Source organism: Octopus sinensis, linkage group LG29 (assembly GCF_006345805.1).
Source record: "Octopus sinensis linkage group LG29, ASM634580v1, whole genome shotgun sequence".
In the NCBI taxonomy this organism is placed as follows: domain Eukaryota; kingdom Metazoa; phylum Mollusca; class Cephalopoda; order Octopoda; family Octopodidae; genus Octopus; species Octopus sinensis.
In genome coordinates, this window is record NC_043025.1 from 4521250 (window position 1) to 4537884 (window position 16635).

At 41.1% G+C, this 16635-nt stretch overlaps 2 protein-coding genes across 5 annotated transcripts in view; both read right to left on the reverse strand.

Annotated features, from left to right (window-relative positions):
- Positions 1–16635, reverse strand: part of LOC115226061 (MARVEL domain-containing protein 1-like) — a 347770-nt gene that overhangs the window by 118189 nt on the left and 212946 nt on the right. The window lies entirely within an intron of this gene.
- LOC115225994 (protein fantom-like) overlaps positions 1–16635 on the reverse strand; it is a 61725-nt gene that overhangs the window by 39527 nt on the left and 5563 nt on the right. For all 3 annotated transcript variants that reach the window (XM_036514898.1, XM_029796968.2, XM_036514897.1), the window contains exons 6-14: positions 14230–14310; positions 13825–13895; positions 12107–12178; positions 10972–11041; positions 9900–9970; positions 4809–4914; positions 3403–3549; positions 1982–2055; positions 786–925 (exon numbers count right to left, since the gene is read on the reverse strand). In XM_036514898.1, coding sequence (XP_036370791.1) covers positions 786–925; positions 1982–2055; positions 3403–3549; positions 4809–4914; positions 9900–9970; positions 10972–11041; positions 12107–12178; positions 13825–13895; positions 14230–14310 — 832 coding nt within the window. The remainder of the gene's footprint in view (positions 1–785; positions 926–1981; positions 2056–3402; positions 3550–4808; positions 4915–9899; positions 9971–10971; positions 11042–12106; positions 12179–13824; positions 13896–14229; positions 14311–16635) is intronic.

The window sequence follows — 16635 nt, forward strand, 5'->3', positions numbered from 1 at the left end:
GCACAGCTGTCCTTTATGTGGCACCAGCACAGGTGGTTTTTATGTGGCATCAGCACACTTGTTTTATATATGACATCAGCACAGGTGTTTTTATGACACCAGCACAGGTGTTTTTTATATGGCACCAGCACAGGTGTTTTTTATATGGCACCAGCACAGGTGTTTTGTATGTGACAAAGGCACAGCTATCCTTTATGTGGCACCAGCACAGGTGTTTTTTATGTGACACCAGCACAGGTATCCTTATGTGACATCAACACCCATAAGCTCATAGGACAAGGGCTTCTCAGCTGAGAGATGGAGTGGAACTGAGAGGTTAAAAAAGTATGACAGAGATGGCTTTCTTGCAACTGAGGACATACTTGGTTATCTCAGTAGGACAAGGAAGGAAAGGAAAGTGGCAGAGAGTTAGAGGGACACTACATTCTTTTATTTGTTTCAGTCATTTGACTGCGGCCATGCTGGAGCACCATCTTGAAAGATTTTTTTAGTCAAAGAAATTGACCCCAGCACACTTTTGAACCATGAAGGTTTCTTCCACACAGTCTGCTGGACCCATTCTTCACATGCAGAGATAGGTAAGCCCTAATATGCTAATTAACCCATGGGACCCTGACAGGTGCTACAACTTCGGGTCAGAGTAGACAGGGGAACAACAGTGGCTAAGGGGTGGTTCTATGCTCCTCAAACTCCCTGGAACTTCTGAACCAGGGATTCACTACCAGCTGCAGTCTAAAGTTGGACCCAGGACTCGGGGGGGGGGGGGGGCTAAACATCAACCTTACCAATTTCCTTGTTCAGTCTATCAATGACGTTGCTCCGTTCTCCGAGGTCAGCGTTGATGGCCGCCTCAAGTTGTGCAATCTGCACCTTCAGTGCACTCTCCCTCTGGCGCCACTCACGCTCTCGCTCCAAGTCAAAGGCACTGCAAAAAAGAGACAGGGAGGTGAAAGCGTTTGCTGTGAGGAAACTGTAATTCAGTCACTGTGGTGATGGTGATGGTGGTGGTGGTGTAGTGGTGGTGGTGTTGGTAGTGGTGATGGTGTGGTGATGGTAGTGGTGATGGTAGTGGTGATGGTGTGGTGGTGTGGTAGTGGTGATGGTGTGGTGATGGTGTGGTGGTGGTGGTGATGGTGTGGTGATGGTGGTGGTAGTGGTGATGGTGTGGTGGTGGTGATGGTGTGGTGGTGGTAGTGGTAGTGGTGATGGTGGGATGGTGGTAGTGGTGGCAGTGGTGAGGATGATGACAGTGATGGTGTGGTAGTGGTGGTGGTAGTGATGATGTTATAGTAGTGGTGACGATAGTGCTGGTAGTGGTAATGATAGTGGTGTGATGGTAGTGATGACAGTGGTGCTGGTAGTGGTGGTGGTGATGTTGATGGTGGCTTGGTGATCGTTGTTGCTGTGGTGGTAGTGGTAATGATGACGTCGTGGTATAATAGTAACGATAGTGGTGGTAGTTATGGTGGTGTTGGTGATGGTGGTGGTTGTAGTGGTGGTTGTGGTGATGAGTGTTGTGGTGGTTGTGACGGTAGTGTTAATGGCTGTGATGGCTGTGGTAGTTGCAGTTGTGGTGATGGCTGTGGTTTAGGTTGTGGTGGTGGTGGTGGTGGTAGTGATTGTTGTTATTGCAGTGGTGGTGATAGTGGTGTGGTCATTATGGTAGCTATCATCATCATCACCATCACCATCACTTTACATCCAATGGTCGTAATGTAATATTGTAGTGATGGCTGTGGTACTAGTGGTGGCTGTAGTGTTGGTGGTAGTGTTAGAAATAGTCGTAATGGGTAAAACAGGATATGAAACTATGAAAGAGGGTTCAACATAGCTTTGCACTACATGACAACAACATAGCTTTGCACTACATGACAACAACATAGCTTTGCACTACATGACAACAACAACAACAGCAACAACAACAACAGTAAAGTGGGGGGTCTGACTGTACAAAGCTAGATGACCGCCCCCCTATACATACCTTCTGGTCAGCTTATCATTGCTTTCCACAAGGAGTTGTTTATCATTCTGTAATGAGATTATCTGTTCTTGGAGCTGAGAGGGAGAGAGAGAGAGAGAGAGAGAGAGAGAGAGAGAGAGAGAGAGAGAGAGGATTAGAACATCATCATCTTCTTCAATATCATCACCATCATCATCATCAAAATCATCAGCATCATCATCTTTAACATCGTCATCATCTTCAAAATCATCATAATCATCTCACAATAAGCATTTCACTCGGCATACAACCGATTCTGCCGGCTTGCTGCCTTTGAATTATCTTTATATATAAAAATGAAGTTGTGTGTGTGTCTGTCTATTCCGATTTAGATTCCTAACTACTCCCACATTTTGCGGTGCAGTTTAACCAAAAGCGAGTATCTTATAGTTGTGATTCATATCGAGCCCTTCTGGGTATTAGCGCGTGTCTACGATGAGTCTACGATTTAAAAAAACATTTACCATCATTTTTCCGCATTTTTGATGATATTTTGCTCGGTTTATATAAGGGAAGTAACTCTCTAAAAATGCTTATATAGTTATTTCCCTTACAACGCCGGGCGATACTGCTAGTATTTAATAATATGGTAAAGAAAAAGCAGCACTGGAAAAGCATCCATCTTTACTACAAATTGATTAAAGGTTCACTCACTACAAGTGTTTCAGACATGTCTTTTATTGTTATATAATTTGATTATACCATGAAACAAAATAGCAAAACTTTTCTTCAGGTGAATTAAAAATTTAAAATTTGACTTAGAGAAGTGTGTGTGTGTGTGTGTGTGTGCACATGCATGCATGTGTGTATATGTTCATATGTGTGTATATGTCCATATGTGTGTGTGTGTGTGTCTGTGTTTGACTCCCACTACTGCTTGATAACCGATGTCGGTGAGTTTACACACTCGTAACTTAGCAGTTCGGTATAAGAGAGCGATAGAATAAAAACCAGGCTTTAAAAAAAGTACTGGGGTCGAAGCATTCAACTCAAAATTTTTCAAGCAGTGCCCCAGTATGGCCACAGTTTAATCTTTATATATAAAAGTGAAGTTGTGTGTCTGTCTCCTACGATTTAGATTCCTAACTACTCCCACATTTTGCGGTGCAGTTTAACCAAAACCGGGTATCTTATAGTCGTGATTCATATCGAGCCCTTCTGGGTATTAGTGCGCGTCTACGATGAGTCTACGATTTAAAAAAAAATTTACCATCATTTTTTCCCATTTTTAATGCATTTTTTTGCTATTATATCTAAAAATGCTTATATAGTTATTTCTCTTACAAACCTGAGCAACGCCGGGTGATACTTGCTAGTCAGTGATAAAAGATAAAAGGTTTTTTTATCTACCAAACCAAGACCCATTTACAAAGTTAGAAGTGATGGTCAGATGTTGGACTCACCTCGCGTATGCTGGCACTCTTGGATGTTGCCATCTTCAGTTGCTGCTGAAGACTGAGTTGTTTGCTTTGTTCTTCCTTCAGCTGTGCGGTCAGTCGGTCCATCTCTCCGAGTACAGACTGGTAGGTGAGTCTCATTGTGGACAGATCCTGTGAAAAGAGAGTACCAGAGTACAGAGCGTGGAGGGAGGAGAGCGAGAGGAAGGACAGGCGTTCAGAGTCAAACAGAAAGAGGGAGAGACAAAGAGGGGGGAAGATAGAGGGGAAGATTTAGAGAGCCAGTACACAGGTTCAAGTCACATCTCTTTTACTCTTTTACTTGTTTTAGTCATTTGACTGCGGCCATGCTGCAGCACCGCCTTTAGTCGAGCAAATCGACCCCGGGACTTATTCCTTTGTAAGCCCAGTACTTATTCTATCGGTCTCTTTTGCCGAACCGCTAAGTGACGGGGACGTAAACACACCAGCATCGGTTGTCAAGCAATGCTAAGGGACAAACACTGACACACAAACACACACACGCATATATATATACATATATACGATTGGCTTCTTTTCACTTTTCTGTCTACCAAATCCACTGACAAGGCTTTGGTTGGCCCGGGGCTATAGCAGAAGACATTTGCCCAAGATGCCACGCAGTGGGACTGAACCCGGATGCATGTGGTTGGTAAGCAAGCTACTTACCACACAGCCACTTCTGCATCATCGTCGTTTAATGTCCATCTTCCATGCATGCATGGGTAAGGAAGGTTCACAGGAGCTGGCCAGGTAGAAAAACTACCCAAGGGTACTCTGTCTGTTTCAGCAGGGTTTTTACGGGTGGATGCCCTTCCTGGCACCAACCACTCTGCAGAGTGGGCCCAGGGCTTCTTACGTGGCACAAGCAAAGGCGGGGTTAATTTCAACATGTTTTTTACGAGCCTCATAGAAATGTCCTTTTCTCACATACACCGTATGCGCGCACATATGCAAACACACACGATGTATACACGCACATACACAAACACACAAATGCACACAACGTATACACACACATATGCAAACACACACATACATACACACAACGTATATGCGCACATATGCAAACACACACATACACAAATACACACAACGTATACATGCACATACGCAAATACACACACACACACACTAATACACACAGCATATACGCACACATACACAAACACACACACAGACACATAAATACACACAACGTATATTCGCACATACACAAACACTAATACACACAATGTATACATGCACACACACACACACACTAATACACGCACATATGCAAACACACAGCATATACACAAACACACACACAAATACACACAGCATATACGTGCACATACACAAACACACGCTGCTTCCCGACCACCGCCACCCCCCCAACTACCACTTACCTCCTCCAGTTGCTGGTACTTCACCTGCAGCTGCTGCATCTGGCTGCACTTCTCCTTGCACTCACGCTGTATCCGGATCAGCTCCGTATTCTCCTCCACGTTCACCCTGCAAAAAAACATCGACAGACATTCAAGTCCTGCACCACGTCTTTTAAGCATTTTACAGGTTTCAGGCACAAGGGTGTGGCCATGCTGGGGCACCTCCTTGAGGGAATTTCAGCCAAAGGCATAGGAGTGGCTATGTGGTAAGTAGCTTGCTTACCAACCACATGGTTCCAGGTTCAGTCCCACTGCGTGACACCTTGGACAAGTGTCTTCTACTAGAGCCTCAACCCGACCAAAGCCTTGTGAGTAGATTTGGTAGACGGAAACTGAAAGAAGCCCGTTATATATATATATATATGTATATATATATATGAGTGTTAAGTAGCTTGCTTACCAACCACATGGTTCCGGGTTCAGTCCCATTGCATGGGACCTTGGGTAAGTGTCTTCTACTATAGCATCAGGCCAACCAAAGCCTTGTGAGTGGATTTGGGGGACGGAAACTGAAAGAAGCCCGTCATATACATGTATATGTATGTATGTATGTGTGTGTATATGTTTGTGTGTCTGTGTTTTTCCCCCCCAACATCGCTTGACAACCGATGCTGGTGTGTTTACGTCCCCATAACTTAGCGGTTCGGCAAAAGAGACCGATAGAGTAAGTACCAGGCTTACAAAGAATAAGTCCTGGGGTCGAGTTGCTCGACTAAAGGCGGTGCTCCAGCATGGTCGCAGTCAAATGACTGAAACAAGTAAAAGAGTAAATGAATTGACTCCAATACTTTTTTTTTTTTAAAGCCTGGTACTTATTCTACTGGTCTCTTTTGCTGAACTACTAATTTACAAGGACATAAACAAACTAACACCGGTTGTCAAGCGATCGAGAGGAACACAAATACAAAAACACACATATATATAAAACACACACACACACACACATATATGATGGGCTTCTTTCAGTTTCCGTTTATATAATCCACTCACAAGGCTTTGGTCGACCCAAGGCTATAATACAAGACACTTGCTCAACATGCCACGCAGTGACACTGAACCAGGAACCATGTGGTTGGTAAGCAAGCTACTTACCACATAGCCACAAACAGGCTTCTTTCAGTTTCCGTCTACATAATCCATTCACAAGGCTTTGGTCGACCCGAGGCTATAGTAAAAGACACTTGTAAGAGGCTGGATCTGGACTTGTTTTGAATTAATCCTGCATTATCTCATAGCTTTGAGATTTCAATGATGTGATTATTTATTTCTAGTATGACATTGTAGGGTAGGTGTGAGGGGCTGGATCTGGCCTTGTTTTGAATTAATCCTGCATTATCTCATAGCTTTGAGATTTCAGTGATGAGATTGTATATTTTTAGAATGACATTGTAGGGTAGGTGTGAGAGGATGGATCTGGCCTTGTTTTGAATTAATCCTGCATTATCTCATAGCTTTGAGATTTCAATGATGAGATTGTATATTTTTAGAATGACATTGTAGGCTAGGTGTGAGAGGATGGATCTGGCCTTGTTTTGAATTAATCCTGCATTATCTCATAGCTTTGAGATTTCAATGATGAGATTGTTTATTTTTAGAATGACATTGTTGGGTAGGTGTGAGAGGCTGGATCTGGCCTTGTTTTGAATTAATCATGCATTATCTCATAGCTTTGATTTCATTGATGGAATTGTTTATTTTTAGAATGACATTGTAGGGTAGGTGTGAGAGGCTGGATCTGGCCTTGTTTTGAATTAATCATGCATTATCTCATAGCTTTGAGATTTCAATGATGAAATTGTATATTTTAAGAATGACATTGTAGGGTAGGTGTGAGAGGCTGGATCTGGCCTTGTTTTGAATTAATCATGCATTATCTCATAGCTTTGAGATTTCAATGATGGAATTGTTTATTTTTAGAATGACATTGTAGGGTAGGTGTGAGAGGCTGGATCTGGCCTTGTTTTGAATTAATCATGCATTATCTCATAGCTTTGAGATTTCAATGATGTGGTTGTTTATTTTTAGAATGACATTGTAGGGTAGGTGTGAGAGGCTGGATCTGGCCTTGTTTTTTATTAATCATGCATTATCTCATAGCTTTTGAGATTTCAATGATGTGGTTGTTTATTTTTAGAATGACATTGTAGGGTAGGTGTGAGAGGCTGGATCTGGCCTTGTTTTGAATTAATCTTGCATTATCTCATAGCTTTGAGATTTCAATGATGTGATTGTTTATTTTTAGAATGACATTGTAGGTAGGTGTGAGAGGCTGGATCTGGCCTTGTTTAGAATTAATCATGCATTATCTCATAGCTTTGAGATTTCAATGATGAGATTGTATATTTTAAGAATGACATTGTAGGGTAGGTGTGAGAGGCTGGATCTGGCCTTGTTTAGAATTAATCATGCATTATCTCATAGCTTTGAGATTTCAATGATGTGATTGTTTATTTTTAGAATGACATTGTAGGGTAGGTGTGAGAGGCTGGATCTGGCCTTGTTTTGAATTAATCATGCATTATCTCATAGCTTTGAGATTTCAATGATGAGATTGTATATTTTAAGAATGACACTGTAGGGTAGGTGTGAGAGGCTGGATCTGGCCTTGTTTTGAATTAATCATGCATTATCTCATAGCTTTGAGATTTCAATGATGAGATTGTATATTTTAAGAATGACATTGTAGGGTAGGTGTGAGAGGCTGGATCTGGCCTTGTTTTGAATTAATCATGTATTATCTCATAGCTTTGAGATTTCAATGATGTGATTGTTTATTTTTAGAATGACATTGTAGGGTAGGTATGAGAGGCTGGATCTGGCCTTGTTTTGAATTAATCCTGCATTATCTCACTGCTTTGAGATTTCAATGATGTGATTGTTTATTTTTAGAATGACATTGTAGGGTAGGTGTGAGAGGCTGGATCTGGCCTTGTTTTGAATTAATCCTGCATAATCTCACAGCTTTGAGATTTCAATGATGAGATTGTTTATTTTAAGAATGACATTGTAGGGCAGGTGTGAGAGGCTGGATCTGGCCTTGTTTTGAATTAATCATGCATTATCTCAGAGCTTTGAGATTTCAATGATGAGATTGTTTATTTTAAGAATGACATTGTAGGGCAGGTGTGAGAGGCTGGATCTGGCCTTGTTTTGAATTAATCATGCATTATCTCACAGCTTTGAGATTCAATGATGAGATTGTTTTTTTTAGAATGACATTGTGGGTAGGTGTGAGAGGCTGGATCTGGCATTGTTTTGAATTAATCATGCATTATCTCATAGCTTTGAGATTTCAATGATGAGATTGTTTATTTTAAGAATGACATTGTAGGGCAGGTGTGAGAGGCTGGATCTGGCCTTGTTTTGAATTAATCATGCATTATCTCAGAGCTTTGAGATTTCAATGATGAGATTGTTTATTTTAAGAATGACATTGTAGGGTAGGTGTGAGAGGCTGGATCTGGCCTTGTTTTGAATTAATCATGCATCATCTCATAGCTTTGAGATGTTAATGATGTGGTTGTTTATTTTTAGAATGACATTGTAGGGTAGGTGTGAGAGGCTGGATCTGGCCTTGTTTTGAATTAATCCTGCATTATCTCACAGCTTGAGATTTCAATGATGAGATTGTTATTTTTAGAATGACATTGTTGGGTAGGTGTGTGATAGGCTGGATCTGGCCTTGTTTTGAATTAATCATGCATTATCTCATAGATTGAGATTTCAATGATGTGATTGTTTATTTTTAGAATGACATTGTTGGGTAGGTGTGAGAGGCTGGATCTGGCCTTGTTTTGAATTAATCATGCATCATCTCATAGCTTTGAGATTTCAATGATGATGAGATTGTTTATTTTTAGAATGACATTGTAGGGCAGGTGTGAGAGGCTGGATCTGGCCTTGTTTTGAATTAATCCTGCATTATCTCACAGCTTTGAGATTTCAATGATGAGATAGTTTATTTTTAGAATGACATTGTTGGGTAGGTGTGAGAGGCTGGATCTGGCCTTGTTTTGAATTAATCATGCATTATCTCATAGCTTTGAGATTTCAATGATGAGATTGTTTATTTTAAGAATGACATTGTAAGGCAGGTGTGAGAGGCTGGATCTGGCCTTGTTTTGAATTAATCCTGCATTATCTCACAGCTTTGAGATTTCAATGATGAGATTGTTTATTTTTAGAATGACATTGTTGCGTAGGTGTGAGAGGCTGGATCTGGCCTTGTTTTGAATTAATCATGCATTATCTCAGAGCTTTGAGATTTCAATGATGAGATTGTTTATTTTAAGAATGACATTGTAGGGCAGGTGTGAGAGGCTGGATCTGGCCTTGTTTTGAATTAATCCTGCATTATCTCACAGCTTTGAGATTTCAATGATGAGATTGTTTATTTTTAGAATGACATTGTTGGGTAGGTGTGAGAGGCTGGATCTGGCCTTGTTTTGAATTAATCATGCATTATCTCATAGCTTTGAGATTTCAATGATGAGATTGTTTATTTTAAGAATGACATTGTAGGGCAGGTGTGAGAGGCTGGATCTGGCCTTGTTTTGAATAATCCTGCATTATCTCACAGCTTGAGATTTCAATGATGAGATTGTTTATTTTTAGAATGACATTGTTGGGTAGGTGTGAGAGGCTGGATCTGGCCTTGTTTTGAATTAATCATGCATTATCTCAGAGCTTTGAGATTTCAATGATGTGATTGTTTATTTTTAGAATGACATTGTAGGGTAGGTGTGAGAGGCTGGATCTGGCCTTGTTTTGAATTAATCATGCATCATCTCATAGCTTTGAGATGTTAATGATGTGGTTGTTTATTTTTAGAATGTAGTAGTAGTAGTAGTAGTAGTAGTAGTAGTAGTGGTGGCGGTGGTGGTGGTGGTGGTAGTAGTGGTGGTGGTAGTAGTAGTAGTAGTAGTAGTAATGGTGGTGGTGGTGGTGGTGGTAGTAGTAGTAGTAGTAGTAGTGGTGGTGGTGGTGGTGGTGGTAGTAGTAGTAGTAGTAGTAGTAGTAGTTGTAAGAGGAGGAGGAGGAAGTCCAGCTTACCTTTGGTCAGAGTTGATTTGTAACTTCAGCATTGAGATATCTTCCTGAAACTGGATTTCCTTCATACGGCTCTGAGAGGGAGAGACAGACAGTGATATATATATATGTATATATATATATATATATATATATATATATATACAGAGAGAGATGATATGTTGTGTGTACATACATCATGATTATGATGATGATGATGATCATCATCATCATCATTGTCGTTTAACATCGACACACGTACATACATATATACACACATACATACAGACATACATACATATATACATACATAGATACATACATACATACATACACATATACATACATGCATACAGACATACATACATACATACACAAACACATACATACACACACACATACATACATACACATGTACATACATAGATACATACATATATACACACATACATACATGCATACAGACATACATACACACACACATACATAAAAACACACATACATACATATATACACACATACATACATTGATACAGACATACATACACATACATACATACACATACATGCATACACACACATACATACACAGACATACATACACACAAACATGCACACATACATACATACACACATACATACATACACACATACATACATACAGACATACATAAATACACACACACATACATACATTCATGCATAGATACATACATACACACATACATTCATGCATAGATACATACATACATACACATACATTCATGCATAGATACATACATACACACACATACATGCATACACACATACATACACACATACATACATACATAGATACATACACATACATACACACACATACATACACACACACACACATATATATAAATATGCACACATATACACATGAGAGAGAAACAGAAACAGAGACAGACAGACAGAAACACATACACACACACACACACGACAGAAACCTAAAAAATGATGACAGGCAGAAAGACAGACAGACAGTATGAGAGAGGAAAGAGAAAGAGAAAAAGAGAGGATGAGAGATACAGAGACAGAGATGCGATATCAAAACGGTGGTGCCACAGACCTCTCTTTGAAGATCTTCAACCTGCTGCTGTTGCATCTCAATGGTTCTTTGCAGATATTCGTTTTCCTCTCTGGGAGACGAAGAGGAATAAACCAAAATTTATGCAAATGTATGTTAATGTATGCAAATGAATGTTAATGTATGCTAAATAAATGTAAACGTAAGCAAAATACAACAATGTCAGTCTCAAATGTCAAAATTAAAATCGAGAGAAAAATGTAGGCACATACAAATATGTGTGTGTATGTGTGTGACTATACACACACACAGGCACACACATTTATATAAACATAAATGTATGTGCGCGTGTGTTTATACATATGTGTGTGTGTGTGTATATATATATATATATATATATATATATATAAGCGGACACTAAACGATGATGATGATATATATATATATAATATATATATATATATTACTCTTTCACTTGTTTCAGTCATTAGACCGTGGCCAGGCTGGGGCATTTGGGAATTTCAGTCAACCGAATCGTTGCTTACCAACCACATGGATCTGGGTTCAGTCCCACTGCGTGGCACCTTGGGCAAGTGTCTTCTACTATAGCCTCAGGCCGAACAAAGCCTTGTGAGTGGATTTGGTAGACAGAAACTAAAAGAAGCCTGTCGTATATATGTATATATATATGTGTGTGTGTGTATGTTTGTGTGTCTGTGTTTGTCCCCCTAGCATTGCTTGACAACCGATGGTGGTGTATTTATGTACTCGTCACTCAGCGGTTCGGCAAAAGAGACCGATAGAATAAGTACTGAGCTTACAAGGAATAAGTCCCGGGGTCGAGTTGCTCGATTAAAGGCGGTGCTCCAGCATGGCCGCAGTCAAATGACTGAAACAAGTAAAAGAGTAAGTGTGTGTGTGTGTGTATACACACACATATATATATATATAGGTATGTATGCCTGTATGTCTCTTCCATAAGTTCCTATTTAGGCACGAGGCCAGCAAATTTCAAGGCGACCAGTACTTTTACACACACACACACACACTCACACACATACACTCACACACACACTCACACACACACTCACTCACACACACACACTCACACACTCACTCACACACACTCACACACACACACACACACACATACACACAAACATAATGTTCTACTTACTGAAGTTTACTCAATGTCTGCAAGTCTACTTCAGATGGGCTGTCTTCAGGCGATGATATTTTCATCTTGGTTCTGTAAAAGTAATAATAATGATGATGATGATGATGATGATGATGATGATGGTGGTGGTGGTGGTGGTGGTGGTGGTGATGGTGATGATTGGCAGAAACGTTAGCGCGCCGGGCGAAATGCTTAGCTGTATTTTGTCTGCCGTTACATTCTGAGTTCAAATTCCGCCGAGGTCGACTTTGCCATTCATCCTTTCGGGGTCGATAAATTAAGTACCAGTTACACACTGGGATCGATATAATCGACTTAATCCCTTTGTCTGTCCTTGTTTGTCCCCTCTGTGTTTAGCCCCTTGTGGGTAGTAAAGAAATAGGTATTTTGTCTGCCGTTACGTTCTGAGTTCAAATTCCGCCGAAGTCGACTTTGCCTTTCATCCTTTCAAGGTCGATAAATAAAGTACCAATTTCGCACTGGGGTCGATGTAATCGATTAATCTCTTTGTCTGTCCTTGTTTGACGCCTCTGTGTTTAGCCCCTTGAGGGCAATAAAGAAATAGATAATAGCACAGAAGGAATATAGGAAACGCCATGACAATATAGCCGGGCTTGTCCATCGGACACTTTGCAACAAGTATGGACTTGACAGAGCAAAAAATTGGTATGATCACAAACAAACCTGAATGCATCGTCGAAAATAGAAATGCAAAGATCCTGTGGGATTTTATGATTCAGTATGACCATGAGATGGAGAATAGGAAGCCTACATAGTCTGAATTGAGAAAGAAAGCAAACGATGCTGGATCATAGATATAGGATGCCCAGCTGACAACAAGGTATGCGATAAGGAAAAAAGAAAAGTCGAGAGATATGACAGGTTAGCTTGGGAGGTTAAGCAGTTGTGGTTGATGAAAAAGGTGGTAGTAGTACCAATAATTATCAGAGCCCTGGGAACAGTGAGTAAAAATCTTGAGAAGTACATGGAACAAATAGGGGCTGCAATAAGGGTGGAGCACTTGCAGAAAACAGCACTGCTTGGAACTGCTCGAATACTTCAGAAGGTGCTCAAAAAATAAGAGGTGTTACCTTAGTTCACTGGTAGTGAACAGCTGACACTTTAGTACATCTCCAGCATTAGAAGCTGTGCCAAGACAATAAAATAATAATAATAATAATATGTGGAACCTGAAGACTAAAACAATACCTGTTGTCATAGATGCCCTGGGAATGATAGCAAAAGGGGCTGATTGCTACCTAGCTCAGATACCAGGAAACCCAAAAATGGCAGAAATTCAAAAGATAGTGCTCATGGGAACTGCTCATATCCTACGCAAAATACTCTTTATGTAATCTCAAGGTTTAAAACGAACTTTTTTTTTCTTTTTTTAAATTTATTTATTAGACATTCGCTAGTACAATACCAAAAAAAACCCCCCAAATATATGGCACACTAGGCATAACAACAACGTGAACTTCCAACCTGTTGCCTCTTGAGGTCTCTGGGCGAGACTTGGAGCCAACTTGTACAAATATAACGCAAAAGTCAAACATAAAATAATAATAATAATAATGATAATAATAATAGTTTCAAATTTTGGCACAATGCAGGCAATTTTGGGGGAGGAGACAAGTTGATTACATCGACAAATCACCAATAATAGAACTCAGAAATCAATACATTAATTAATTCATGAACTAAATGATTTACTGTACTTTGAGAGCTGAGGGCCAATCACTCGACGATTCTTCAAAATACGTGGCTCCGGCGGGGGTTTGGGGAGACCCTAAAACGAAACAAAAAAAAATATATATATATATATATATATATATAAAAGAAACAAAATTACAATAAAATATAAATCCAGAATATGTAAAGTTTATTTCAAAGACTTGTAAACAATGGAAAGAGATGAAAAGGAGGAGGAGGAGGAGATGGTGGTGGTGGAGGGGGGTTGAGGTGGAGGGGTGTGGAGGGGAGGAGGAGGTGGTGGTGTGGTGGTGGTGGTGGAGGGGGTTGAGTTGGAGGGGTTGAGGGGAGGGGAGGAGTGGTGCAGGGGAAGAGGAGGAGGAGGAGCTATTAGAAGTAGGAAGTGCAAGAAGGAGCCGTATGCAACTTACGGTGTTAATGCGTGGCTGCACATGGTTATAGGCCGTTGTTTGCTTGCTGGCGATCAGCAGGTGCTGCTTCGTGATTCGCAACTGGGGTGAATAAATAGCAGTGAACAGGTAAGATAGATGTAAAGATGTAAAGGTAAGATAGAAGTAAAGTTACAATGTTTATAGCCACAGTGTATGATCATAGACAAGGTCAGAAGAGACAGCGTATTTTCAGAGTACACATGGGGTAGCAAAGGCATATTGTAGAGCTGAAAATGAAGTAATTTCTACTCTTCTCCTCTGGAAGCCATCTGCTGACGATACCAGAGGGCGCACACTCTCCTACCCTGATGTAATCTCCAGGGATACAGGCATCCAGCAACAGGAGCTCCGTAATGCTATGATGGACCGTGAATGCAAATATATGGGAAACTACCACCTGTGTCATCTCTTGTGAAAGGTAGGAGAGTCCAGTTTGCTGGACATTGTTGTAGAGCTGAAAACGAGGCAATTTCTACTCTTCTCCTCTGGAAGCCATCTGCTCGCGATACCAGAGGGCGCACACTCTCCTACCCTGATGTAATCTCCAGGGATACAGGCATCCAGCAACAGGAGCTCCGTAATGCTATGATGGACCGTGAATGCAAATATATGGGAAACTACCACCTGTGTCATCTCTTGTGAAAGGTAGGAGAGTCCAGTTTGCTGGACATTGTTGTAGAGCTGAAAACGAGGCAATTTCTACTCTTCTCCTCTGGAAGCCATCTGCTCGCGATACCAGAGGGTGCACACTCTCCTACCCTGATGTAATCTCCAGGGATACAGGCATCCAGCAACAGGAGCTCCGTAATGCTATGATGGATCGTGAAGTCTGGCGTAACATAGTGAATTCCATTGTCTCGACCACGGTCTAACAATGATGATGATGAAGGCATATAGACAAGATGATGGTAATGATAGGGGGTATAGCTGGTACCCCATCACTTATGACGATGAGGGTTGCAGTTGATCCGATCAATGGAACAGCCTGCAGATGAAACTGAAGAGCAAGTGGCTGTGTACTCCACAGATATGCATACACTTAACATAGTTCTGTTAGAATCAGCATGACACAGAATGTGACAAGGCTGACCCTTTGAATTACAGGACCTACTCATTTTTGCCAGCTGAGTGGACTGGAGCAACGTGAAATAAAGTGTCTTGCCCAAGAACACAATCTGCTACTAGTAATTGAACTCATGATCTTACAATTAAAAGCCAAATATCCAAACCACTAAGTCACATACCTTGAAAGGTGTATTGTTAGAGTACGTATGGTGTAGCAAAGTGCTTCTAGAGTATTATATAGGCAAGAGAAGTAGAGAATGTACCTGTTTGAGTGTTGACAATGATATGGTGTAATGTTAGAGCAATACAAATACACTATTTTTTAAACACAGTGCAATCGTCTCTCTTGCAAACCTCAGCTGATGCTTCTTAGGTCCAACATTGCTCTCAAGGTACTAACACTCTGTCGAGTATGCACACTGACATTACACATCCATCGGAGCATACTGGCTTCATTCCTCGCGAGCTTACGCATGTCCTCAGCAGTCACGGCCCATGTTTCACTGCCATGTAGCATGGCTGTTCGTACACATGCATCATACAGTCTGCCTTTTACTCTGAGCGAGAGGCCCTTAGTCACCAGCAGAGGTAAGAGCTTCCTGAACTTTGCCCAGGCTATTCTTACTCTAGCAGTTACACTTTCAGCGCACCCACCCCTACTACTGACTTGGTCACCTAGATAATGGAAGCTATCAACTACTTCTAGTTTTTCCCCCTGGAAAGTGACGGAAGTTGTTTTCTGCCGATTTTCAAAGTTTATTGCTCCTGAGCATCTGCCACATACAAAAACTATCTTCCCAGTTAGCCTACCTTTGACATTGCTGCACCTCTTATGTGTCCATAGCTTAAACTGGGTACATCTTATAGAGTTTCTACCTACACCTTTTCTACAGATCGAGCAGGGCCATCTACCTGAAGGCATTTGTGGTTTGTCTACCTTCCTAGTTATTAGTACTTTGGTTTTAGCTAGGTTGACTCTAAGGCCCCTCGATTCTAATCCCTCCTTCCACACCTGGAACTTCTCCTCCAGTTCTGATAGTGACGCAGCAATTAGAGCAAGGTCATCAGCATAGAGGAGCTCCCAGGGGCAACCTGTCTTGAATTCCTCCGTAATTGCCTGGAGGACTATGATAAATAGGAGGGGGCTGAGGACTGAACCCTGGTGGACCCCAACCTCTACCTTGAATTCTTCAGTGTACACGTTGCCAACCCTAACCTTACTTACAGCATCCCTGTACATGGCTTGCACAGCTCTCACCAGCCATTCATCTATCCCTAGTTTCCTCATTGACCACCAGATAAGGGATTGGGGGACCTTGT